General features: G+C 39.0%; 1 protein-coding gene across 3 annotated transcripts in view; it reads right to left on the bottom strand.

The window, feature by feature from the left end:
* CORO2A (coronin 2A) overlaps window positions 1-26019 on the bottom strand; it is a 60761-nt gene that overhangs the window by 19497 nt on the left and 15245 nt on the right. The window contains exons 1-2 of one of the 3 annotated variants that reach the window (XM_087957382.1): window positions 3217-3325; window positions 766-966 (exon numbers count right to left, since the gene is read on the bottom strand). The exons of 1 other annotated variant lie outside the window; for it this stretch is intronic. In XM_087957382.1, the coding sequence (XP_087813508.1) occupies window positions 766-966 (201 nt within the window). In that variant the 5' untranslated portion in view covers window positions 3217-3325. Of the gene's footprint in view, window positions 1-765; window positions 967-3216; window positions 3326-26019 lie in introns of those variants that run through there. One more of the 3 variants, XM_087957381.1, reaches the window with a different exon arrangement.

The raw sequence follows: 26019 nt of genomic DNA, 5'->3' as shown, positions 1-26019 counted from the left end.
TATGTCAGGACACTCTCAATGGTGCTGCGGTAGTAGGATAGAAGTAGATGCTGAGATAGATTTATCTTCCTGAGCATTCTCAGGAAGTACAACCTCCCATCAATTTAGACAGAACCTGAAGATCTGTTGGGTTTAAGAGGTGCAGACAAAGGAACAATTCAAAGCATGAGGAGCCTGTGTGGTGAAAGGAAATGGACAGAGGTAGTCCTTGACTTACGACCACAAATGAGGCCAAAATTCCTGTTGCCATGCAAGATGGTTAAGTGAGTTCTGCCCCCTTTTGCGACCTTTTATGCCACAGTTAAGTGAATCACTGCAGTTATTAAGTTAATAACATCGTTGTAATGCTTCCCCATTGACTTTGGTTTGGCAGGAGGCTGCAAAAGGTGATTGTCATATGACCCCGGGACACTGAAACCATCATAAATATAAGCTAAGTATCTAAATTTTGATCCCATGACCATGGCAACACTGCAACGGTCATGTGGGAAAAAAAGTCATAAGTCATATTTCTCAGTACCGTTGTAATTTCAGATGGTCACTAAACCATGGTTGTAAGTCAACGACTAACACTGCTTGTGCATCATGATTGCAGACAACATTGCTAATTTTTCAAGTGACCATTCAGGGCAAAAACAAAGCCCTCACTGAAAACGAGTGACTGATTTGGGCTTTATCAACATTGGGCCTCCTATGTCTTTATCCACCCCTCTCACACCCACATCAGTAAGCCCGTTATATAAGGAGAGGCTTGGAGATACCTACTTGACTGATTGGTATAACAAGAAAGGCGCCGCCACCTGCACATTCGGTCACCACGGCAATAAAACGAGGATTGACAGCACAAAACTGGTTGTCATAGACACTGTGGGTGATGGGCACGTTGTCATAGCAGTTCTCCTTACTGGCCGCCTTGCCATATACGTGGCGGAATTTAGAACTCCGGTACTGAGGATTCCATGACATCTGCAAGGCAGAAAGAGAATGTACAAGCATGAAGTCTTCAGACTCTTGAATTTTCCATACTCTTGCCAGACTTGGCTGAGGAATTCTGGGAGTTAGGTGCCAAGCTTTGAGATCCATGCTCTTGTCCTACAGTTACAGTTATCTTCCAACTATGCTGTGGAAGTTCAGACAAATTTGAGACAGCCTAACTGCTTGGAATCTCCTAAATATACCATATAATCAATAGGAAGGTCACTTAATGTGAGATCTTGGCAGAGGACGCTCTGGGAAAGATTCATGAGGAAGATCTCCCTAAGAAACCAGAACCTTTTAGAATTGAAAAGTCATTGATGAAATATTAATCTGTGCTTAGATTTTGACAATTTTATTGTGAAGATCTCTTTTATGCAGCCAGTACCAATCAACTCTCAGGCAGCTCTGTATTAGAAAGAACTGAATTGCTCAACACTGTATAAGATCAAAATCAAACAAATTATATGACAGATTATTGCCTTGTGTGAATAGAGTCACATATAATGCTACAAAAACAAACCAGGAAACTGAGAAGAATGTAAGGTTGCTACCAGATCCTGCGGGCAGGGAGGCGGGGGCAGGGTGCAATACTGTACAGTAAGAATACATACCATAATATCTTGCTATTCCTTCCTTCCTTCCTTCCTTCCTTCCTTCCTTCCTTCCTTCCTTCCTTCCTTCCTTCCTTCCTTCCTTCCTTCCTTCCTTCCTTCATCAAGCATACTGGGACTTGAAAAGGTCAAGTACTCTTCAAAGCAGAGCTTCAGGCTAAATTCTAACCTTTTAAATCCTTTTTTATGCATCGTAATTGAAAATGCCCTAGGTGATTTATTTACAGATTTAAAAAAAGAGAGAACTCAGCAATCAAGATTTCCTGATATTAAAAGGAGAAGAGATTATTATCTCCCTTTAAAGACATACTGTAGTTTGTTGGCTCCAGGATACATTCCCTTCATTCATTCAGCACATATTTTTTTGCAGATGTCTACACTCCAAAGTCTGTAAGAATGCATTGTTGTACTATTGCATATTATGCTTTCTATCTAAGGTTTCACCAATTACTTTCAGCTATGAAGCACCAAGAAAAGGTACCTTTAAGTTGAGCTTGACTCCATGTGATTATTTATTATTATTTACTTATTTATTTACTTCATTATCAAAGTTTGGTTTTGGTTCTCCAATGTGAGAGTCACAAATGAAACAGATGTTTAGCACACCATAAAGCATAATAATTGGAGCAGAGGTCTCCAAACTTGGCAACTTTAAGACTTGTGGACTTCAACTCCCAGAATTCTCCAGCCAGTTGAAGTCCACAAGTCTTAAAGTTGCTAAATTTGGGGACCCCTGAATTGGAGGAACAAGAGATAAAACCTATTCTGCAATGCAGCTCTCTAAAGTCAGACAGCAACATGGAGAAATGATGGTCGCATGTAGAACCGTTATTAATTACAGTAAGTTGCCAATCAAGCCAGTGTTACTAATAATAGCAGGCAAGTGAAGAGAAAGAGTTATTTCTACATACATATTTTTATGTGAATCTGTACATAGACATATTGGTCTATCTGTCTGTCCGTGCAGGGCACTTTTTATACCTCTAACTCAGGGCTGTCAAACTCACAGCCCATGGGCCAGATGTGTCACGTGCTGGCCATGCCCATGCCCGGTTTAGCGAAAGGGGAACATTTCCCGGTATGTCACGTGAGACTGCAGTGACAGCGCCTAGTTTGACACCCCTGCGCTAACTGCATCTTTATTGGCTACTAATGGGTAATATTTTTTTCATGCAATGTTGCCAGTCAATGAGCACACCATAGCTATCAGCCACATTATTTTAACTTGTTAAGTGTGTAACAGCCTGTTTTATTCCTTGGCATCTCAGGGTAAGGCAGTAGAAACAGAGGTGGTATTCAGCAGGTTCTGACCAGTTCTGGAGAACCAGTAGCGGAAATTTTGAGTAGTTCGGAGAACCAGCAAATACCACCTCTGACTGGAGATTTTACAGTATACTTCCCCTGCCGTGCCCACCAAGCCACGCCCACAGAACCGGTAGTAAAAAAATTTGAATCCCACCACTGAGTAGAACCTCCCCACCCAAACTTCTCATTTTCCTGAAGAGCTGTCATATACAACTGCTGGTCTAATCTGATAGGTCACGAGTTGTATCAGCCAACATGAGGCTGATGGGACTATATATCTCCAGAATTGTAACAAAAACAGTACCTGGCAAAGGATGCTTACCTTTCACTGACTGGATCTCAGCTCACAATCACTTTAATCTTTCTACCGCCTGCATAGGTTGCATTCTGCCACCCTCATGAAATAAAAAAATGTGGGTTGGTCCGAAAAAACGAAACAAATGAAGCCATGAAAACAATCCTGACAGAAATGAGTCAGCCATGCCCATTGGCTACACACGTCTCCTCTCGGCCTGTGCCTCCAGCCACTAGGTCCAAAGCAAACAAATCACTTGGAAGCTGAAACTTCATCTGCTGGGGTGTGGCTCTTGCTGCCTCTTCTCCATCAGCTGAACAAATTCATTTTGCCGTCTTGGCATGTCTACCTGCGACTTCAGGGTATCGGTGACCTACCTTGTTGTTTGATTAACCTTCTTGAGGGCAGCAGCCAAAGTCCAAGTGTCTCTCTAAGGGCTTTTATTAAACAGATCTTCTCTTTATGAGAGGCACACGCTAATACTAAACCACTTTCTTGTTCATTATATTCTTCTTTCTCCATCTTTCTCTCTCTGAAGCAGGGCTGTGTTCAGGAAGGGCAGGGGTGGGCCATTAATGTTTCCCAAGGTGACACATGAGAAACTGCGACTATAATGGAGGGCCGAATCCTAGGGCTGTAATGGTGCGTAGGTAGGCATGCATGCACACACATATGTAAATTGGAAGAGAAAAAAAAGCAGTTGCCTTCAAAATAAAAGCAATGCAGTTTTATTATGTGCATGATGTATGCTTATTTACATTCGATTTCTAATTTCTAACTGACCTCATGTAAGCTGGACAGGAACAGCCAAAGGATGTGCTTGGAGGCTGTAAAATGGCCAGATCTGAGATAGATAGATAGATAGATAGATAGATAGATAGATAGATAGATAGATAGTGTGTGTGTGTGTGTGTGTGTATTGGACAAATGTTTCAAGTGTGACATAGAATAACATATTTAGGAGAGTTACCTTCTAGGTAGATATGATGTAATCCTCATTCTGAAAGAACACATGCGTCATCTATCTCCTCATTCAAGCCTTCTGCTTTCAAAGTGCTTCCTTTATCATCTGGTCCCTGCCCAATATTGCTCATTTTTTCCACACATAGCACAGCAGAAGACTAACCCCTCCCCAATAATATTGTTCAATCATTCTCTTCTGGTCGCCATTGATTTGATACAATTTCTGATTTCAGGGTGACTATGAGATTATCAAATGATAACTATAATATGTAAATTTATAAGTTAAAAAAACAACAACTCCAAACTGTTTTAATTGTTTAAAATATTCTCATTGTGGACCAAAAGCGGTTCTACGCACTCTTTCAAGTCTAGCTCAGTGATTGAAAAGACTTAAAACAACAAAGCACTAAGTCTCTGGATAAAATATCAGTTATGAATTCAATAACATGAGAAAACAATCATCCCTAACTGTAGCTTTCTCTGTCCTGCATGCTCCAGATACATTTTAAGGCATTTCCCATCATTTCCAACTCTCCTGGCCATATCTACAAAACATCAGATAGGGAAGTTTAATTGAAATTCAGTAAGAAGCAATACCATTACTCCTCAGTTTCTCTCTCTCTCTCTCTCTCTCTCTCTCCCTCCCTCCCTCTCTTCTCCCTTTCTAATAATTCTGAGAACAAATAGGTGGAATAGTTTTACCAAATGCTCAGGTTTGAGTGAGTATCAAGTGCCTCCAGAAAATGCTAAGATCTGCACTTCAGCAAATACCTAACTCCAGAAACGAGGAAGTAGAGAACCCAAAATGCACTTCTGAATCTTTGCCAGCAGGCTGGCTTGCACACAATATAGACTGCTAATGGACCTCAAAAATCGTAAAAGGAAGGAAGGAAGTCTTTGGAGATTAAATGGTACATTGTTCCTGAAAAATAATCAGTACAAATTTTAATCCCTTATCTGTAATTTGAAGACACTTGCTCCTTTTATAACTTTTTTTAAAGAGGATTATAGTGATGCTTTCTTGCAAAACTTTGTGATCATGTTAGGAGTAAGACTGATGTTCCTAAAAAACTCATTAAAAATTCCTTTGTGAGGAAAATGAGAACAATACTGCCCCGAAGTAGTGTTCCACCACAACAAATCTTGTACAGACTACAGTATTCTGGTGAGGCGGAAGTAAGATCCTCTACTCATAGCTACTGTTATGCATGAGTTGGACATGCCAAAATCTGTCCTAATATTCTCTGAAATGCCCAGAGATTTCTCATGATGGTGAATGACAAAATGCCACATAAAGGACGTTGGATATGCAAATAGCATCATGGCTGTCGTAACCTGGCCGGATTAAAATAACCACAAGATGTGGCTGCACAACTCAAGAACAGCCACCAAATAAACAGCAACGAAAAGCAAGGGTATTATGTAACGCTTGTTGCCACATAGTGGTCTGGATTTTTGCAGCTCAAATCCAATCTTTACTGACACTATAGATCTTTTTATAAACAAACCCTAGATGATCTAACTTGCGCACTGCATAACCTAAAAAGAAGCAAGCCTCTGCTTGTGAACTCTTCCACAAGATGCTTGCTTGGCTTCAGAACAAGGTATTTTAAACGCTGACAACAAGCCAATTCTCTACTTCAGTGGACAGGCAGACAGTCTGATAGTCTGTAGAGATTCTCAGTCATCCAGGTCATGCTTATCCCAAAGGTGCTTTTTTTCAGAAGGCAACTGGACTTTCTTGGGTTTTTCTTTTGAAGATGTTTTGCTTCTCATCCAAGAAACTTCTTCAGCTCTGACAGGAGAGGGAAAGGAAAGGAAGGATTTATATTCCTTGCAGGCAGCTGGTAATTTGCATCCTTTTAGAGGTGTTTCGACTTAACAGATAACAGATAATCAGAGTTGGAAGGGAACTTGCTTCAAGGGCGGATGCATCATGCGCTGGCCATGCCCACCTCCATTTTAGCAAAGGGGGGAAAAAAACTCACGATACATCATGTGATGACAGCATGACACAGGCGAGTTTGATACCCTTGTTCTAAAGTGCTTCAATGACCCTCCAAGTGCTTCAACCACACTCTAAAAGGATGCAAATTACCAGCTTTCTGCAAGGAATATAAATCCTTCCATTCCCCACTATGCTGTCAGAGCTGAAGTCACTTCTTGGATGAGAAGCAAAACATCTTCAAAAGAAAAAACAAGAAAGTCGAGTTGCCTTGTGAAAAAGCAGCTTTGGTACGGACAGTCTGATACTAACATAGGGCTATTTCTTCAGAATTGAGATTCTGCTTTGAAATAGTTGTTGAAAACCATTCTCACTGCTTTCTTTTCTTAATGAGCAACTACCTATAACCCTAATGTAACACATTAGAACATTGAGCAAGACATATCTGTAGCAGAGAAAAGATGTGTGTGTGTAGAGGGCTTACAAAATGAGATATTCATGAAAACAAGACAGTAAATAGCACATGCAGATTAAAATTAGAATTAGAATTCTTTATTGGCCAAGTGGGATTGGACACGCAAGGAATTTGTCTTGGTGCAAATGCTCTCAGTATACATAAAAGAAAAGATACATTCGTCAAGAGTCAAAAGGTAAGAATTCTTTATTGGCCAAGTGGAATTGGACACACAAGGAATTTGTCTTGGTGCATATGCTCTCAGTATACATAAAAGAAAAGATACATTCATCAAGAGTCAAGAATCATAAGGTACAACACTTAATGATAGTCACAGGGTACAATAAGCAATCAAATCATACTAGGAAACAGTCAGTATAAATCATAAGGATACAAGCGACAAAGTTACAATCATGCAGTCACAAGTGGGAGGGGATGGGTGCTAAGGAGTGATGAGAAGATTAATAGTAATAGTAGTGCAGACTTTGTAAGTAGTTGGGACAGTGTTGAGGAAATTATTTGTTTAGCATAGTGATGGCTTTCGGGAAAAAACTGTCCTTGTGTCTAGTTGTTCTGGTGTGCTAGTTGTTCTCTATAGCATCGTTTTGAGGGAAGGGGTTGAAACAGTTTATGTCCGGGATGTGAGTAATGTGAAATGCTGGTAATCAGGGTAATGTACAGGCAGAACATCAATTTTCTTTTCTTAGCCTTTTATATTGATATATCACATAAATTCCAACAAATACTATTAGAGCCATCATCTTTGGGGGGAGGGTGTCAGGAATACCTCTTGGGGATTTCACAGAAGAACCAGAAGGGTAGGATTTTTTCTTCATGGCAAAACCTGCTGATGTAACCACTCTTAAGAGGCAATGCAGTGAAATAACTGCAAGATTCACATTGGCAGAAGAATATTTCCATTGGCTGGCAAATGCCCTCTTCTGGTCAAAACTATCATTTGCCAAAACAGTCTTCAAAAATACAGTACACTTCAAAAATACAGTTTTGTGCAGCCTGGATTTTGGGAAGTAGGAAGCCACTGCTGTCTCAGTATTATTGTGAAATAAAGGATGCACAAAGAAAGAGTTGGCAAATTATACTAGAGACATCTTCAAACTAAGCTGTTAGCAGAAAAATATTAGTTGCAAAACAACTGCACCATCTTTGCTAGGCTGATTCAGACCCAAAGCCCAGCTAGAGATGGGAAAGCTTTTAATCACATATCAGGGATGAAGTTCCAATTCTAATTACAAAACACTTAGAAAGAGACAAGGGCCATTTGAATACTACAATAGAACGACCAAGGCAGAAGTTAGGAATTAGTAATATCTAATTAAAAATAAGCACTATTTTCCTATGATAGATAGAAATGAGCATGTCCTTAAACACAGAACTTGCCTTATTAAAAAAAATGGGACAGAACAAGAATTGTTCTTTTTTTTCACATGGAAAACAGCCAATCACATCTAACATTGTCTTATTTGCCCCAGATATGGATCTACATCCAATTTCATATCTAGATATGAAGTCAGTGCTAAAAGAATGGATAGAGACTGCGAGGTATTCACAATATGGCTATTTTTCTTAAAATCTGCACAGCAGACTTTAAATGGATAAGACTTTAAGAAGTAATGCAGCTCTTTTTTGCTTAAAGGATTGTCATTGGGTTAAGTAAGATCCTTTGTTATACCATGTTTCCCTGAAAATAAGACCCAATCATTTATTTATTTATGTTTATTTTATTTATTTTATTTTGTCAAGCGATTATAAGATAACAGGTATAAGTATAAACATAGTTATGAATACATGAAATGGATACATATAAAATAAATAAAAAGAAACAATAGGACAGGGACGGTAGGCATGTTGGTGTACTTATGCGTGCCCCCTACAGACCTCTTAGAAAAGGGGTGAGGTCAATAGTAGATAGTCTAAGGTTAAAGTTTTTGGGGTTTGGGGAAGAAACCACAGAGTCAGGTAGAGTATTCCAGACATTGACCACTCTGTTGCTGAAGTCGTATTTCCTGAAATCAAGTTTGGTGCGGTTTACCTTGAGTTTGTATCTATTGTGTGCTCTTGTATTGTTATGGTTGAAGCTGAAGTATTCATTGACAGGTAGGACATTGCAATGTATGATTTTATATACCATACTTAGATCAGACTGAAGGCGGCGTAGTTCTACGTTTTCTAGGTCTAGAATTTCAAGTCTGGTGGCATACGGTATTCTGCAACGAGTAGAAGAGTGGAGAACTCTTCTTGTGAAATATTTCTAGACTTTCTCAACTGCAGTGTGTGTGTGTGTCTGTGTGTGTGTCTGTGTATAATGTATGTGTGTGTGTGTATCTATGTATTATATGTATGTGTGTGTGTACATACACACACCACTTGGTTATAAAAGGTCAAGTGGCCTTGTTATTCTCTAAAAAGAATGCAAATGACCAGCTGTCTGCAAGGAATATAAATCCTTCTATTCCCCACCATCCATCCAAGAAGCTTCTTGGATGAGAAACTAAACTTCTTCTAAGAAAAACAAAAAGTCCAGCTGCCTCTTAAAAAGTACCTTTGGGAGTACTGTACTGGCTAGGATGAAAAAATATGTTATTTGTGTTTACTTTTATTCAAACTAAGGCAATGTCAGGTTCTTCTTGTCAGACACTTTGGAGCAGGGGTCTCCAACCTTGGCAACTTTAAGAATTCAACTCCCAGAATTCCTCAGCCAGAGGAATTCTGGGAGTTGAAGTCCACAAGTCTTAAAGTTGCCAAGGTTGGAGACCCCTGCTTTGGAGATCTCTGTGTGCTTTCTTGTAGTAAACCACTGAACTGTACACAACCTTTTTGATGAACTTTCTTTAGACTTCCCATCTCGTCAACCTGGGCATTCTCCAGATGCATGGATTTCAGTTATACTAGTTAGGAATTCTGGGTCTTGAAATCCATGCATCTGATGAGCCCAAGACTGTCCTAGGAAAGATTTTTTTTCCCCTCCTAGATTGATCACTGCATCTTTTTGGCCATAGAGGAATAGAATTTCAGAATTCCTATTTCCGCTGGAAATTTTAAAAAGAGATCTGACAGTATCTGTTCTTTGGTTTTCACCTTGTTCTTGCTCTGGCCCCAATTTGGCCTTGGAAGCCACTACTAGATTATCCATAGTTTCTGGGTCTGATATTGGTTCATCGCAACATACTGCCAATTGCCCAGCCCAGATACTCCAAGAGTTATTGGGCAATATTTGAAATTCAACTCTGCCCAAGATTCCATGGACAGCCTGGATTCTATAATCTCTTATTACCTCTCCACAGGGGTGAAGCCAACCCATGCATATGAAGTAATACATATTATGAACCATCCTGTGGAGAAAATAACAGGTCTGACAGCTTTCCCTAATCTAATGATCCTGATAATTCCAGAATCCTCAGGTCAGTTGAAGGGAAAGTTAACATTAAAAGAAACTGATTGCATCAGGCCATCCACCATAGATCTCCTGCCAGTAACAACCGGTCACATGTTATAGAAAGGAAGAAGGTACCAGACTGTTTCATTAGATCAGAGGTCTCCAAACTTGGCAACTTTAAGACTTGTGGACTTCAACTCCCAGAATTCTCCAGCCAGCAGAGCTGGCTGGAGAATTCTGGGAGTTGAAGTCCACAAGTCTTAAAGTTGCCAAGTTTGGGGACCCCTCCATTAGATGGACCAGTTTCTTTTGTCTGCAAAGTTTCAATGAAAATTAGGATCATGAAAGAGGGAGGAGAAAATTTTATCTCTATTTCTCAAGCCATTCATGAAACTGATCGGCTTCTACACACAAGATCTCCTCTTACCTTTGCAAAAAATATATATCTATTGCGACTTCAATTGCTTTTCATCCCATTGGGTGTAGATTTCGCATGAACTAAGAGAATACCCTTTTAGAAAGGATATTCATTCCCTAATTAATTCACCTTGTAAATTAACAAAATGAAATCCTAAGAGAAAGTATTACAGTTGGTCCTTGGTTTAGAGCCAAAATAGGACCAGAATTTCCACTGCTAAGCAAGGTGCTTGTTAAGTGAGTCATGCCCGATTTTACAACTTTTACCACGGTTGTTAAGCAAATTAGTGCAATTGTTAAGTGCATCATATGGTCATTAAGGGATTCTGGCTTCCCCCACTGATTTTACTTGTCAGAAGCTGTTTGGGAGGGTCCCAAAGGTGATCACACTTGCAACTGTTAGAGCTACATGCCATTTAACCAGTGTCTGAATGTTAATCACCTGACCACAGGTGGGCATGGCAGGGGAAGGATACTGTAAAATCCCCTTCCTTCCCCACCCCGCTAACTAACCTGCTTTCCAGCTCCGTTCTCCTGTGCAGAGCAACAAAAGACCCAGCTGATCAGCTGGGACTCGGGAGGCAGAGAATAGATGGGGGCGGGGCCAGTCAGAGGTGGTATCTGCCGGTTCTCTGAACTACTCAAAATTTCTGCTACTGGTTCTCCAGAACTGGTCAGAACCTGCTGAATCCCACCTCTGGTGCCGTTGCAACTGAAGCAGTCACAAAATGAATAGCTTTGAGGAATATTTGCACTAAAGGAAATGCAAGTCATAAAATAAAACTAATTGACACTTTGGAAAATAAAATAGCAAAAGCACAGATCACCTTTTGTATCTTCATTTTTGCAGAGATCTGTATCGGTATTATTTTTCTGGGTTGGTTCGGATTTGAAATAGGGAAAGCGATGGATGAAGTACAAAAAAAACTCTGCCCAATGCACTGAGAGCGAGCTCTTTCTTCCTTTCCTCTTGAGCCATCCTCTACCTCACCAACCTACCAACTAGGTTATTTTGGGGCAAAAGTTTCTCTTCTTCCACAGGACTGTCAGACAGGCCTCCCACTCACATGAATTAAATGGGAAAATTGGCAGAACTCCTGTCAATTGCGTCCCAGATTCCCAGTAGTCGCACAGTAAATAATGGAAGGGAATGGTAGCGCTGGCAGTCATGGCTGTACCCAGAAGCATCTAATGGAGTATGCAGAATAACACTGCCCCCTCCTCCCAAAGCAATAAAGACAGCAGGAAGTAGCCATGCGAAAACCCTGTTGGCAAAAACAAAACCACTAATGCACACTTGGAGCAGAACCAACAATACGTTTCCTTCCCAGTTTCAACACATCAGCAGCCTGCTCTCTCTTTTTTTACTGCAATAATCCAATCAAAAAGTCACTAAGGCAAGAGTGACTAGGAGCAGAACTCCCAGACCAGAGTACTTTTTATAGAAAGAGCCTGTATAATGTCTGAATGGCACTTTGTGAAGGGTGGGTCAGGCACAGAACTGGCTAATGCCTTTACGGAAACCAAGTATTTGGTGTCTCATGCATCTCAAGCCAAAATATCCCAGGGAGAATAGTTCCTCCTGGTTGGAGGGGATGAGGAATAGAGTAGAGTAGAGTAGAGTAGAGTAGAGTAGAGTAGAGTAGAGTAGAGTAGAGTAGAGTAGAATTCTTTACTCAAGTGTGATTGGCCAAGTATGCCTGCAGAAGTCTAACTCGGCCAACTGGTACTTAGCAAATGTCAGTTCTGACCACTTTTGCCACCAAGATCATGACTAAGGTATCATAAATCATCTGTATACCAAGACATTTGTTAAGAGAAGTTGGAAAACACTCCTTTAAACACCCTTCTTCTTCTTCTAAGAACAGTGTTTTCCAACCTAGTGCACTTCAGTTCTCTTGAGAAGTCAACTCACATTTCCCATGCAGAAGGCTAGAAATTCTGGAAATTGAATTCAATAGCACAACTAGGGGACACCAAGCTGTCTAGAAGATGCACAACCTTTTGTGTAAATAAAGGAAAGGAACAAACAAAGGGACAGTTCAAACTTTTCAACTTTTTGAATTTTTTCTTTCTTTGAAAACTTGAACATACCTGTCTTTTTAATGCTGGTCTCATATTTTCATCTTCTTCCGTTCGGGACATATATAGAAAGGAGTAGGGACAGGACAGAATAGAATTCTTTATTGGCTAAGTGTGATTGGACACACAAGGAATTTTAAGCTGGATATGGGCCTTCCCTCCTCAAAGGGAACTCTGCAAATTTGTAAGAAAGAAAAATTACAGCTCTCAGAAAGAACATTTCCAACACCCTCAGCAACGATTATTGAAGCTCTGAAGATTCCTAGTCAGAAGTCTCACATATAAAACAGTTAGCTGTGGTGTAAAATCGCCTACAGTATGCATTATCTGTATTCCCTTGTCTTTCTCAGAAGTGTTATTCAGCAGATTCTGACCAGTTCTGAAGAACTGATAGTGTAAAGTTTGAGTAGTTCGGAGAACCGGCAAATACCACCTCTGACTGGCCCCACTCCCATCTATTCTCTGCCTTCCGAGTCCCAGCTGATCGGCTGGGTCTTCTTTGGTTGCCCTGCACAGGAAAAAGGAGCTGGAAAGCAGGTTAGTGGGGTAGGGAGGGAATGGAGATTTTACGGCATCCTTCCCCTGCCATGCCCAAGCCAAGCCATGCCCACCAAGCCACACCCACAGAACCAGTAGTAAAAAAAATTGAATCCCACCACTGGTGTTTCTCCTTTAATTTCTCCTCCACTACAATCTCCTTAGTGCTATTTTCTTTCTTCCTTTTTAAATGGCAATGGTCCAGTAGAAAAAATGACCCTGTGTGGATCCTGATCTTTCACAGGAAGGCCAAGAGATGTTGTTCCGTGTTTTAAAGTAATCTCAGACTAAAGTAGAAACTGCTACATGTACGGTCTTGAAGCCCTGGATCCAGCTGGCTTAACCACTTGAAGCAAGAACACGACACGGGCAGCTTCGCTCTGCAACTTGCTGCAGTTCCACTCCTTTACAGGCTGCGCTGTTTAACAAATTGCCAGACACTTGCCATCTGCTCCTTCTATTCACATCAAGACACATTACACTAGATGCCCCAACTAAATGAAGGGTCCTTTTGTGTAGTGGCAAGCTGCAAGAAATGTTAGACGGCAGACCACAGTATTGTTGTCGGCTACCTTTCCTTGCAGGAGAATAATGATTATTCCAAAAAGGTCTTTTAGAACTGCAAACAGTAAAAAAAAAAAAAAGATACAACCACAGTCCACCGTTTGGCTTATTTTACACAGAAATCCATTTACAGCACCATTTCACACACTGCAAAAAAGTGTGATGGGTTTGGGGTTTTGCTTTAGTGTATTGAGTACAATCAGCTGTTGTGACTTCTTGGTTTTTTTTTTCTTAGTTGACCCTAATTATTGTTATTATCAGTAAGTAATTATTATTATCACCAGTAAGTCATTTTTATTATTATCAGTAAGTGGATAAGGAATTACCAAGATTATACAGTTAGTGCTTAGTATATTGCTGATGAAAAATTAACCCCCCCCCCCCAAAAAAAACCAAAGTATATTAAATTATTTTAGCACCAGAAAAAACAATGAGAGTCCAATAAAAGTATATTAAATTATTTTAGCACCAGAAAAAACAACGAGAGTCCAATAAAAAAGAATATTTGTAGCTCACGGTTGAAATGAGTTTGGTTGTTTTCTTGCAGAGGTATTATTAGAACACCAACTAGTCGGAAGACATGATGAAAACTCTTTTAATTTCATAACATATAGACAGACTTAATTATAGTTTCAATTGGGAAATTGTGACCATCCTAGACCAAGCCAAATCCAAAAATGCTAGGGAATTTCTAGAAGCCTGGCACTCTGACAATTTAGCCATCAATAGACATATAGACACAAACAATATTTATACACTAAAGAGACAATCAACAAGCCAAAAAGGGAACAAAAAGATCAAATGAACTTCCCACCAGCAATCACCATCCAGGTGAGCATAGATTAACTGCAAGATTAACATCAGATCCACAATCAAGTAAACATGACCTCAATCAAGGAACTGCCAAACAAGCCAATAGACCAAAGAAAGACCTTCCAAGATCCCTTCAACCTTCACTGACAAGTCACTAGACTAGATTATAAAATGAGAGCAAACCCTACTCCTTACTGATACTGATCATGCTACCTACTGTAGTTTGGGTAATGAAATGTCTGCAAGAAAACAATCAAGCTTAGATACCAACAAGGACACCTCAAACAGTGACAATCTCTGAGCTAAAGCATCATTTTATACCTTAAAAGAGATTATAGTGAATTATAAAACGGCAATAGAAAACGATACATATCCCGTATCTATGCTGCCTTGAACCCATTTAATAGGATTACTTAAGATTTGGAATCTTCATTTGCTCATCATTCTAAATATCACTCACTTTAATCTTTGTTGATTTTCTTCTTTGTGGCATCCTGTATGAACACAGACAATGGGTTAGTTCACAACTGAGTTAAGCATGTTGTGCAAACACAGCTACCCAGGGAAAAAGCACTGGTTCTGCCTTTGACATGTATGCTTAATTCATTTAAACTAGACTTGCCAAATCAAACCTACTGGGTTGCCCACTCAACTATTTCTATAGTAACAAGTGGGGTTTTTTCCCCCATATATTAAAAGAGTTTTGGCTCTGTGGATCCCAAACTAATCCAATCTACTGTCCTACTGTTCTACAGTGTAGAATTTGTTATATTTATGCCTCACCTCATCAGAACAAGTCAAGGAAACAAATCTGCCTTCCATAACTGATACATCTTTGAGCAGTCCAGGTGTTCCATCAGAAACTGAGCAATAATGATTTTTAAAAAGTGAGGAAGAGCCTCAAAGTATAATTGTACAAAACAGGTCTTCTTGATAAGCAGAGCTTGTGGCTCATCTCTCTCACACATGGACAGACGTGCATTTATTACAAAGAGGTTTATTCAAACTGCCAACCACTAGTACAAATACCCATTGTTCTCATTCTGGTCTGTATAGCAATTAACAGTGATTAAAGGGCAAGTCATGTCTCTTTCGAGCATTCTGTTCTCTTCACCATGTTTCCATCACACCAGTATAACCAAGAAACATAGATGAGACTCCTCAGATGTCTTGTGCATGATACGTGCTTTGATTTTCAGTGGTTTAGGATTCTTGAGATAAGTATCACCTGAAATATGTCTGGTTTAACTTGCAAGCCTCATGATCTGCTAAGGATTTTAACTTGCAACTCCTAATTAATTATTGGCACACTTACTGGAAAAGTAACATCCCTGTGTTCCCCTTTCTTCTATGAAGGCAAATTGTAATTACAGGAAGGAAAACAATGTAATTCTGAGAATCAACTCACAACTCCTCCTTAAGGAGCAGGTGGCAGCTGTGGCCACAAGGGCTTTTCTGCAGCTCCATCTTCTGAACCAATCGCAACCTTTCTTGGAGTAGGAGAATTACTCATTGTCACTCCTGCTTCAGTCACCTTTCAATTGAACTGTTGCCATGTGCTTGGCATGGGGCAACGTTTTTATAACTCTATATTCAAAGAGCTGCATTGGTTGCTGGTTGATTTCTAGGTGCAATTATTCAAGATGCTAGTTGTCACTTTGAATGCTTTAGGCCTGATATTCTAGGACCATCTTCTCACAGTATCATCTGTCCAGCCATAAAATCTATAATGCTGATCTGTTTACCCATCATATGATTGCCATCTTCCAGGGGCCATGAAGCCTGCTAGACTAGAATTCCTTGAAAAGTTAACCTTTCACTTCTGAGGTCCATAATACAGATTTGCCTGCCATCAAGAGAACTCCCTCTCTCAGGATGCTTTCTCTAGATCACAGATTTCCAACCATGGCAACTTTAAGTCTGATGGACTTGAACTCTAGGAGTTGAAGTCCGCCAGGCTTAAAGTTGCCAAGGTTGGAGGCCTCTGCTCTAGATTACATAAGGATTATCAAGCTCTTTAGCAGCCATTGATAACTGAAAGTAATTCTTTTCCAAACAAGATTCTCAGTGTTAACAAGATTTATTGAAATTAAAAATGTGGGTTATAAGAATTCTAGAATTGATTTTTTTAAAGTTTACAACTAATATGGGGGTCAAGGTGGAGATTTTCTCATTTTTCCATCCAACAACCTTCACAAGATCCTGCAAGGAAGCAAGTCTCTTTACTGATAAGAAATTTGCAGTTCACTGCAGTTGGCATAATGGTTTCCAGAATCCTTACTGGTATGGGAACCCATTTTATAGCAATGTTGAAAAAAAGATGTTTCAATATCAAAGGTGCATTTACCCATAGCTGTACACCATTCCACTGATTTGCAAGAACCTGCTGAGAAATCAAGCATATAAAACCAAGAAAATTGCATTGGTCATATAACCTGAAAGAAGTGCAGAAATGATTTAGGATCAGAGAATTACAGAAAGGGATTCAACAATGCTTTGTTTCATATCTGATGTAACTCAGGAAATACTATGAAGTTTATTAATTTATTGTGTATTTCATAAGTATGCTACAAAAAAACTAAAAAGAATGACAAAAAACACTGAACAGCAATCTCAATTATTGAGAGTATAATTTTATCTACATTAATCTATCTCAAGACTATATCCCATCTCAAAAATATTTCACATAAGAATGTTTTATAATTGGGGAAACTAGTGATATCTTAGGCTATCTGTCCATTATCTGTAAAACAAGAAGTACTAAATTCCTTGAGTATTTCATATAGAAATATCAAGACAGGAAACAAATCTGTGTAATACTAAAAATGAATGTGTATCCCAATTGAGAAAGCAGTATAATTATAGATGCTTTACTTCTCTACTTCCTCTGGCTTAATGGTCTCTGATAGAGAACTCGTAATCAGCCTTGATTAAAGAGATAAATTAAATAAGAAATTTATACTCTTCCTGGGCTGAAAACATTTCAAGAGCAATAGAAATGAGAGGATTGTTTAATTCTTTGTTCCTTGTTTGGGCATTGTTTTCCTTTTTCTAATCTCTATCTCTCCTTGTTGCTTATTGTCCATTGTTTCTCCTGCCTTTTCTCCTGCAAAGAAAAAAAAAGCAATTTCAAGTGGAAAATTGTTACGTTAGGAATATTTGTGGCCCTTTGCATTAATCTGGCAATATGCTGCCTGGGATGACAGAAAAGTACCCTGAAAAATCTTGGGAGAAAACCTTCAAGTAGCCACCAAACTGAAATTGATAATAATTAAATAAAAAAGGAGAAACTAAGTATATTGTTAGTTAGAAAAAATGTCGATGCTTTTCCAAGTAGAGAAAAGAAGGAGGAGGAGACAGTGGATAAAGCAAATAGAAAGAATCAGTCATGTCATTGGAATAAAGAAAATGAAAATATGTTTACAACTTTTAATTTTTTAAAAAAAGAATAACTATGGAATACCCATGGATTGTCACAGGGATTGTCAAGATGAAAAACATACGTCTATAAAATCCCCAGGTAGCGAGATAGACTTTGTGGCACAAAACTACTAGATCTGGGCCATAAAAACCCAGGTGACAACAAGATGGCAGAATAGACTTTTCTTTATGTCTCTGCTGCCATCTACTGACTATCAGGATTCTTGTAGTCCGATTAAATGTAAATTAAATTAATTTAAAGCATAGGCTTTGCTCTCACCCATATGACTTTGGAGAATGCAGCCCAACTTTCATACTCAAAAACAATCAATCCAAATTTTTTTTAAAAAAAAATTAATCAACAAAGAATGAATAAACACCAATTACTAAAAGCAAATATGTAGCTTCTGATCATTTTTCTCAATAAATAAATGAACAAGTATAAGGTTTTTTACTCCTTTACTTAATTGGGTTTTCTTTATCTAGTTTTAGAATTTGCATGGAGAATAGATTACCTTTTAGGTCATATTTATACAGAAATATTGAATATTCTAAAGGATTCAAAATGGTTCACATACTTTTAAGCAATATTGTACTTAAGTTTTTCCTGATGTACTCAATTCTTCCCATATCTGGACGAGCCCTTTTGGCTCTTGGGGAAAAAAAACCCCCCTTGTGACATTATCATATACTACCACTAAGTTTCTATCAGCATTTCTTCATTAACAATTCTTCTTTAATTTTCCTTTCTTTAATAAACATGCTACGAAGGTACAGTATTTAAGCAACTTGATCTGCTTTTGGATTCTTTGTACATGATTTAGAATATTTCTCTTTTCACTGTCAAAAACAAATAGCATGGTCTTTATTGCATTACTTTTCAAGTCCATACTCCATATTATCTCATATAATCCATGTAATATTTGCTGCAAAGTATGTGGCTTATTGGCTAAAAATACACCTGCATATTAACGTATCTATACATTCATGTTCCCAACCAATAGATCTATCACCACAAACCTTCATCCTATACTTATATCCAAATATATTAACAAATATATATTATATCCATGTGCCATAGCTACCAACAGGTGTACACATAAAGGTTGACTATGTGGACACATTTAAAGATAGAGAAGGTCTAGATAGGTTATGTGTATGTCATATGCAGCATTTCCTGCCAACACTGAAGACTGAATGCCACACCCATTGCTGTTAATTGGTCTGGTCAACCACTTCTGGGGAAGATAACAGTGGTGTTGAATTGCCTCCCTTTATATATGATCTGCCTGATAGTGGAGTAGTGGAATCCAAACTTTGTGAAAATGGTTTTATAACTTTTTCCAGCCTGATGAGCACCAACAACTGTTTTTCTGAGATCCTCAGAAATCTCCTTTGTTTGAGTTATGATACACTTTTCCATACCTCTGTTCTGAAGATCATATTTGGATAGTGACTATCCAGAATGCTGTTCTTTAAATAAGATAGAACCTTCCACACTCAAATCCGATTATTATCCTACTGACTGGAACACTTTCCTTTCAAATAAACTGATAAAGGTTCACTTATTTTTGCCAAAGTAAGTGCCAAGTAGGTATCATTTTTGTCAATAAATCAATGAGGAAACATAATGTTTCTGACTCATTTGTATAACTGGGTTCTCTTTATCTAGTTTTAGAAGATCTGTGGAGAACAGAACAGACGTGTTTCAGGTCTTATTTATGCATACTGAATAATATTGGATATTGAACATTCAAAAGGATTCACAAACTTTTAAGCACCACTATAGAATGCAATGAGTGTGTTACATAAAAACAATATTTCCTAACACCAGAAGAGATAGGGTAAAAATTGAACAAATGCTAAACAAATGTGGATACAAAAATACAAAACTGAGTTTGCCAGTGTGGAAAAAATAGATACACTGAGATGGCTTAGCCAAATAGAGACAGCATATAAGCACCAGATTATAATATTAACATTAATACATATTATTAGTATTTATATTATTAGTATTTATATTTATGACATTTATTTTTATTGTTGTTTATTATTATTACTATATTGCTGAAATGGTATAAATGAGGTCCACAAAGAAGAGTGGTAAGACATTCGAAGAATAAGAGGCAATATGTGAAGTGATATACAAATGTGATGAATGGAAGCAAGGATGGTTTGTAAAGAAAAAAAGTCATAATGCAGAACCTATTTAATGGGTGTACTGAATGCTGTGAATGGTTTTTTTACTCATGCCTTAATTTCTTTGACTTACTTTTTTTACTTCTTTTCTGCATTTTGCATAATATTGCTGGTTCCAAAAGGAAAATGTGTAATGAATCAGTGTGATGAGTTTTCAAGGTTCAAACCAAAGGCTCGTCTAAATGGAGGTTCAAGAAGCAGAAGAGATAGCTGACTTTTGTTATTCTGATTGGTTACTCTGGAAGTTACACAGCTTTTATGTTTTCCAACATCCACAGAGAACTAGATGCTGGCAGAACAATTTTGAAAGGGTTGTATGTTTGTGACACTGGAAGCACAAGGCACAGAGGGAGAAAAGACTTGTAGAAGAAAGAGAATCTCAACAGTTAGTTAATCCTGTTAGAAACATTGTCATTTTATCCAATATTAATAAAACATAAAATTTAAATATTGTGATAGAAATTCATCGGAGACCAAATATCACAGAATAATTTTATCTATGGTATATATTGTATACATTGCTCATTATTTAAAAGACATACAGATGCTTACCAAATCTATCTATCCCACCCATATCATCCACACATCTATGCACGCATGCATCCATTCTGTACTATCACCTGAAACGGAATGTTTTCAATGGATCTCAGCCAATGTTCAATTGTAAGGAAATTAGCTAGCATCCATTCCTGTTAGAACTAAGCCTAGATGTTGATTCCCTTTCAAAGGAAACAGAATGTGCACATCTTATTCAACCAAATAATAGGTAATTAAACCAAATTGCTTACATTCTTACAAAACACATAACCATCTTGTCATCTAGCATGCCCTGCAAATCCAGGGTCCTGTCTAATCTGCACAGACAAGAATAAGTCAAATATATTTAGACAAATATAAGAAAATTATCCAAATTGAGTTGCTAAATAACAGATTTGTATGCATTCTTTGGGGATAAAGCTTGGTGTTGATTCCAAAATCTGCTGAATGGGTGTTTATAAAATCAAGGTTTTACTGTAACACAATAGATTTACCTCAGGAAATGAAAATCATGGCTGGCTTAATGCTTTTTTAAATCATCAAAACAATACTTATTTTCTTTAAAAGGATCTTGATAGGGCCTTGCCTGGCCCAGCTCCTGCCTGGGAACTTAAGAGGTTACCAGGTACAGAGGCTACTTTATCTTGGAAGCTAGGACAGAGCAGTTTTATAAACCAACCACAAGCTCTGTGAAATCATCCCTGATTACCAGAGTTGCTAAGGAGTCAGCCACAGGCTGGGCGAGGCATCAATACCGGTGGATAGCCAAGTTATTCATTGTGACGTCTCTGCGGTGCACAGATCCTGCAAGCTCTCACAAGTGAGGACACTGTTGAGCTGTACAATTCCAGTTCTCAAAGTTAGAAGCTTTATGCATTTCCACAGTTCTTACATCATAAAATCAAGCAATATTCAGGGCCATTCAGCCATTGTTTACATCTGTAGCAATTCTGTAGAACAAGGGTCAACAGTACTTTTATCACCTCTCGAGTGATCTAGCGTAAAGGAATGATTTTTGACATAGTTAGCTTTACTATGTCAAGTTCCTAACAACTCTGCAAGAGTTATATCACTATTTAACATTCATGTTTATAAGCAATTCAATCATTAAACGTTTGTGAAGGCAACTTGAAGCATCTCATCAATGTTTGGCACTCCTTGAATAAGCCAGAAAAGGTTCTAACCTTATACACAATGTGATCCTCAATTTTTCTGATTTAACACAAAACACGATACATACTGTACACACTGAAACCCAGGGCTTCACAAACCAGAGGTTTAAATATCAAGGCAGAATTTAAAATATATACATGGATACATGCTTTCGAGTGAGTGCTGAGGACAACCATAAACTCAGTTTGCTGGATTGGGATAAATAGAGCCAAGATTCATCTCTCAGCAAGAAAGAAAAATGCAGTTTTCAAGTTCAAGAGTACATCTAAATTAAGTCACAAAAATCTTCATTTGAGATCATATTAACCCATAAAAACCCATTGTTTTGATTGTATTTAGCACATTGTCGTCACCCTACCCAATATGACTTCAAACCATGGTTTATAGCTTAGCATGATGTGTGACACAAGTCATTGTGTCCTATTCAGTCATTCAGTCATTTATTTGATTTCTATATGTACCCAACTCAGATGCCAAGAATAAACTTTGATTTTGGGTAATGTGTCAACCCATCTTAGCAATGGACTACAATATGGCATTACAGGTGAATTATTTATTTATCCTATTTATGCAGCAGCTCATCTCACAAGACATGACTTTGGACAGCATACAAATTAACCTTGAAACCATAGGTATCTATATGGCAGGGGTGTCAAACTCACAGCCCGAGGGCAGGATGCGTCAAGCGTTGGCCACACCCACCTTCATTTTAGCGAAGGGGGCAAAGTCATCATACGTCACGTGAGGACAACATGACACCACAAGTTTGACACCCCTGCCATATGGGATGGGGTGGGGAGGGAGAAAGCAAATGACCTCATCACAAGAATGTCATAGTTTGTGTGACATCACTGTGGGTTCAAATGGATGCCTACGTTTAGCAGGATAGTTCCTGAATATCCTAGGACACATCTGGGAAGCTTGACTGGAAGAATCCCAGTGCCTACTCTATATTAACAAAGGACTCTGAGAGGCTTCTGGAAAACTTCTAGTCAAATGTCTAAAGGAGAACAAGAAAAAGAAAGAAAAAAGGGGGGGAGGATGTAAAGCTAGGTGCAAGCTGCATATTAGCCATGATGGGATTTAACAATAGCACTTCTACTCCTTTTACACTTGACTACAGTAGACTTTTTTTTTCCAGACTGTGAATCTGTGCCCCAAATCTAGTTCCACAAAGATAGAAGAGAGCCTCAGATTAGTAGCAAAGATAGTCTTTAATTCACTCTCAATCTTGAGTTGGGGAAAGAAAGGAAGAATGTCTTAACAACAGAGAAGTAAACAACTGAGTTTCCCCACTTCAAGATGAATTACTGATAGAGAGAATCTTGGAGAAAGGAGAGCAATAAAAGCAAAGTACTATAATTGATACTCTTCTTATCTGAAAAGCTTTGTCCACTGCCAACTTAAGGGCACTTACTAATCAGGAAAGCTCTTTAAAATAATACTCTACACCCATCTCTTTCAAGGCCCAATAAAATGATTACTCTGACATTTGAGCATTACTAAAGGAGAACAAATGTTAATTTTCTAAGCAGTGCAATTTGGCATACTTGAGGGTTATCCTATTTTGTCTTCACCATTTTTTTTATGAGGTGGGTTAGGAAGGGGCCACATATCATGTTAAGCCACAGTATATTTTAGGTATATTCAGGTACTGAATAAATCTGATGCTTGAGCCCACACATTATGTTCATAATTCATGGTTTGCATCTACATCTTATTCGGTTCACAAAATGCTTGTGAAAAAAAAATGAAAAATTATATTATGGTTTATGGGTATAAACCCAGTAAATGCTATTTGCTTCATATGATCCAAGGAGTTGAACAGTTAAACCGGTTAGAGAAATTATAACTTAACATAGAACTGAACTATACAAGGAGTAATCTGACAGTAAATCCTCCAAACCAGAAAAGGGGACTCTGGAGGGGAAATGAGATTACTGTAGTTCTCTGGAATGTTCTGTTCTCAAATTATTAAGCTTTGTACTTTCCTAGTTGTTATAAGACTCTAGAAATTGTCCATATTTTGCAGTCCAGTTGTGATAGCTCTACTTAATAGCAATAGAACTAAATGGTGCACACATTCTTATAGTGGCTATATTTTGAACTGAGAACTGGGGAACAACCCATCCCAGGTCCCATAATTCTTTTCTACAGAAATCCCTACATTTCTACACGTGTTTAACAGATGCACCCACCAATGTTGTGTAGCAGTTAAGAAGTTATGGTGAGGACCCAGATTGAATTTCATCCTCATCCATGGAAATTCACTAGGTGATTTTGGATCCTTCATGTACTCATTCACTCTTTCAGTCCAGTCTGCCACATAGGGTTATTTCTGTGGGGAAATTCTGAACTGCGGCTATCAGGACAAGATTGTAAAGCCCCCACTGTTCCTTATTAGCTTGGATACAAATAACTGGATAGAAAACATTTTCTAAAGAATACGCTGAAATGAAAATTAAGCATTGCAAAGGGGTTGTAGAGGATGGCGGAGGAGACCTATGAAAGGCAGATTTGATTCAGCAGGAAGGTAGTTTCCAATGCTATGTTTACTAACAGCCATCCAGTACATCCTGGAGGCCGCCATTTCCTTCTTATCTCAAAATTTAGCATTAGTCTTTAGAAAGATATAGGTCAGGTGTGTCAAACTCGATTTCATTGAAGATTCATCAGGATTGTATTTTACGTCAGAGGGCCAGAGTGGGCGTGGCCAGAGTAGGTGTGGTCAGCTCGACATCACTCGTGTCAGGGGTGCCTGTGGTGGCCCAAGCTCTCTGCCAGAGAAAACAGACTCCTGAGCTCTGTTTTCGGCTGCAACGGCCTCCTGTAAGTAACCCTCTGCCAATGAAAACAGAGCTCAAGAGGGCTGCATACAGCCCACCCGAGTTCTGTTTTTGCTGGCAGAGGCACCGCAGGCCAGTCTTTTGCCGTTTCCAAGGTGGCCCTGTGGGCCAGATCTAATCACCCCGCGGGCTGGATCTGGCCCCCGGGCCTTGAGTTTGACACCCCTGATATAGGTGATCACTTTGAAAGAATAATTATCATTGAGGTTTTCCTGAGGTCATATTGAGGTGGGAGTGGTAGAACTGGGAAAGCTGTGGAGCTAAAGACCTGGTATCCCTACAAGGCTTAGAACAGGATGGTGACCTAATGAAGAAACTGCAAACGTCAAAAGATTAATATAAACAAATGAAGGAAAAGGCCTATAAAACCAAAGGGAAACTGAGAAAGAACAAGGTTGCTGTAAAACAACAAGCCCAGAAGCTTATACAGGTAGTCCTCGACTTACAACCACAATTGAGCCCAAAAATTATGTTGTTAAGTGAGACATTTGTTAAGTGAGTTTTGCCCCATTTTACGACCTTTCTTGCCACAGTTGTTAAGTGAATCTGGCTTCCCTGTTGACTTTGCTTGTCAGAAATTTGCGAAAGCTGATCGATCACATGATCCCAGGACATGGCAACTGTTATAAATATGAAAGAGTTGCCAAGCATCCGAAATCTGATCACATGACCATGGGGATACTGCAATGGTTGTAGGTGCGAAAAACAGTCATAACTCACGTTTTTCAGTGCCGTTGTAACTTTGAACAGTCACTAAGTGAATTGTTGTAAGTCAAGGGCTACCTGTACCATGGCTAATTCTGTCACTACAAACTGAGAAAGGTGTCCATGTGAAAATCAGTGTCTCAGGCAAGGCGGTAAACTTATTATATCAATCCAACCAGAAAATTAGGCACGTTGGCTATCATGGTGGGAGGTGTAGTCGAACATATCTGCAAAATATGTTAGATTTATTTTGTTACATAATTAGAGAAGTGCAGCTTTATTGTCAAGGGGAAAACTAGCCAAACTGAGAAAGAACCAAAGTTTGATCCAAGAGTTTGAATTTATTTTCCAACATACATCTTTAAACTAAAATCCTAGAGCCATGATGGTGAATCTATGGTATGTGTGCCACAGGTGCTGTGGCAGGCGAGCCATCACCCCACCTCAGCTCTGCCATGCATGTGCACGTGCCTCCGCCTGGCCAGCTGGTCTTCAGGTCTCTCCTGCACATGCATGGTGGGTGGGGTACATGTGGAGAGCACATGCATGAGAGACTTGCACACATGCACGGGGTAAGCCACATGCACAGAGACATGTGCAGGTGTGGGCATGCATGTGCATGCGTGGGGCGGGACACATGCATGGGGCAAGCTGCATGCGCAGGGGACGTGCACACATTATATTTTGCAGAGGCGCGCATACATGCTTTGGCCACTCGGTGCCGAAAAGGTTAGCCATCACTATCCTAGAGCTACCTAAAATTAGTGAGTTTCAGTATTGG

Source organism: Notechis scutatus, chromosome 2 (genome assembly GCF_049901735.1).
Source record: "Notechis scutatus isolate UNSWTSFEM ecotype Mainland chromosome 2, rNotScu1.2, whole genome shotgun sequence".
Classification (NCBI taxonomy): Eukaryota; Metazoa; Chordata; class Lepidosauria; order Squamata; family Elapidae; genus Notechis; species Notechis scutatus.
This window is presented reverse-complemented; position numbering and strand designations above follow the sequence as displayed.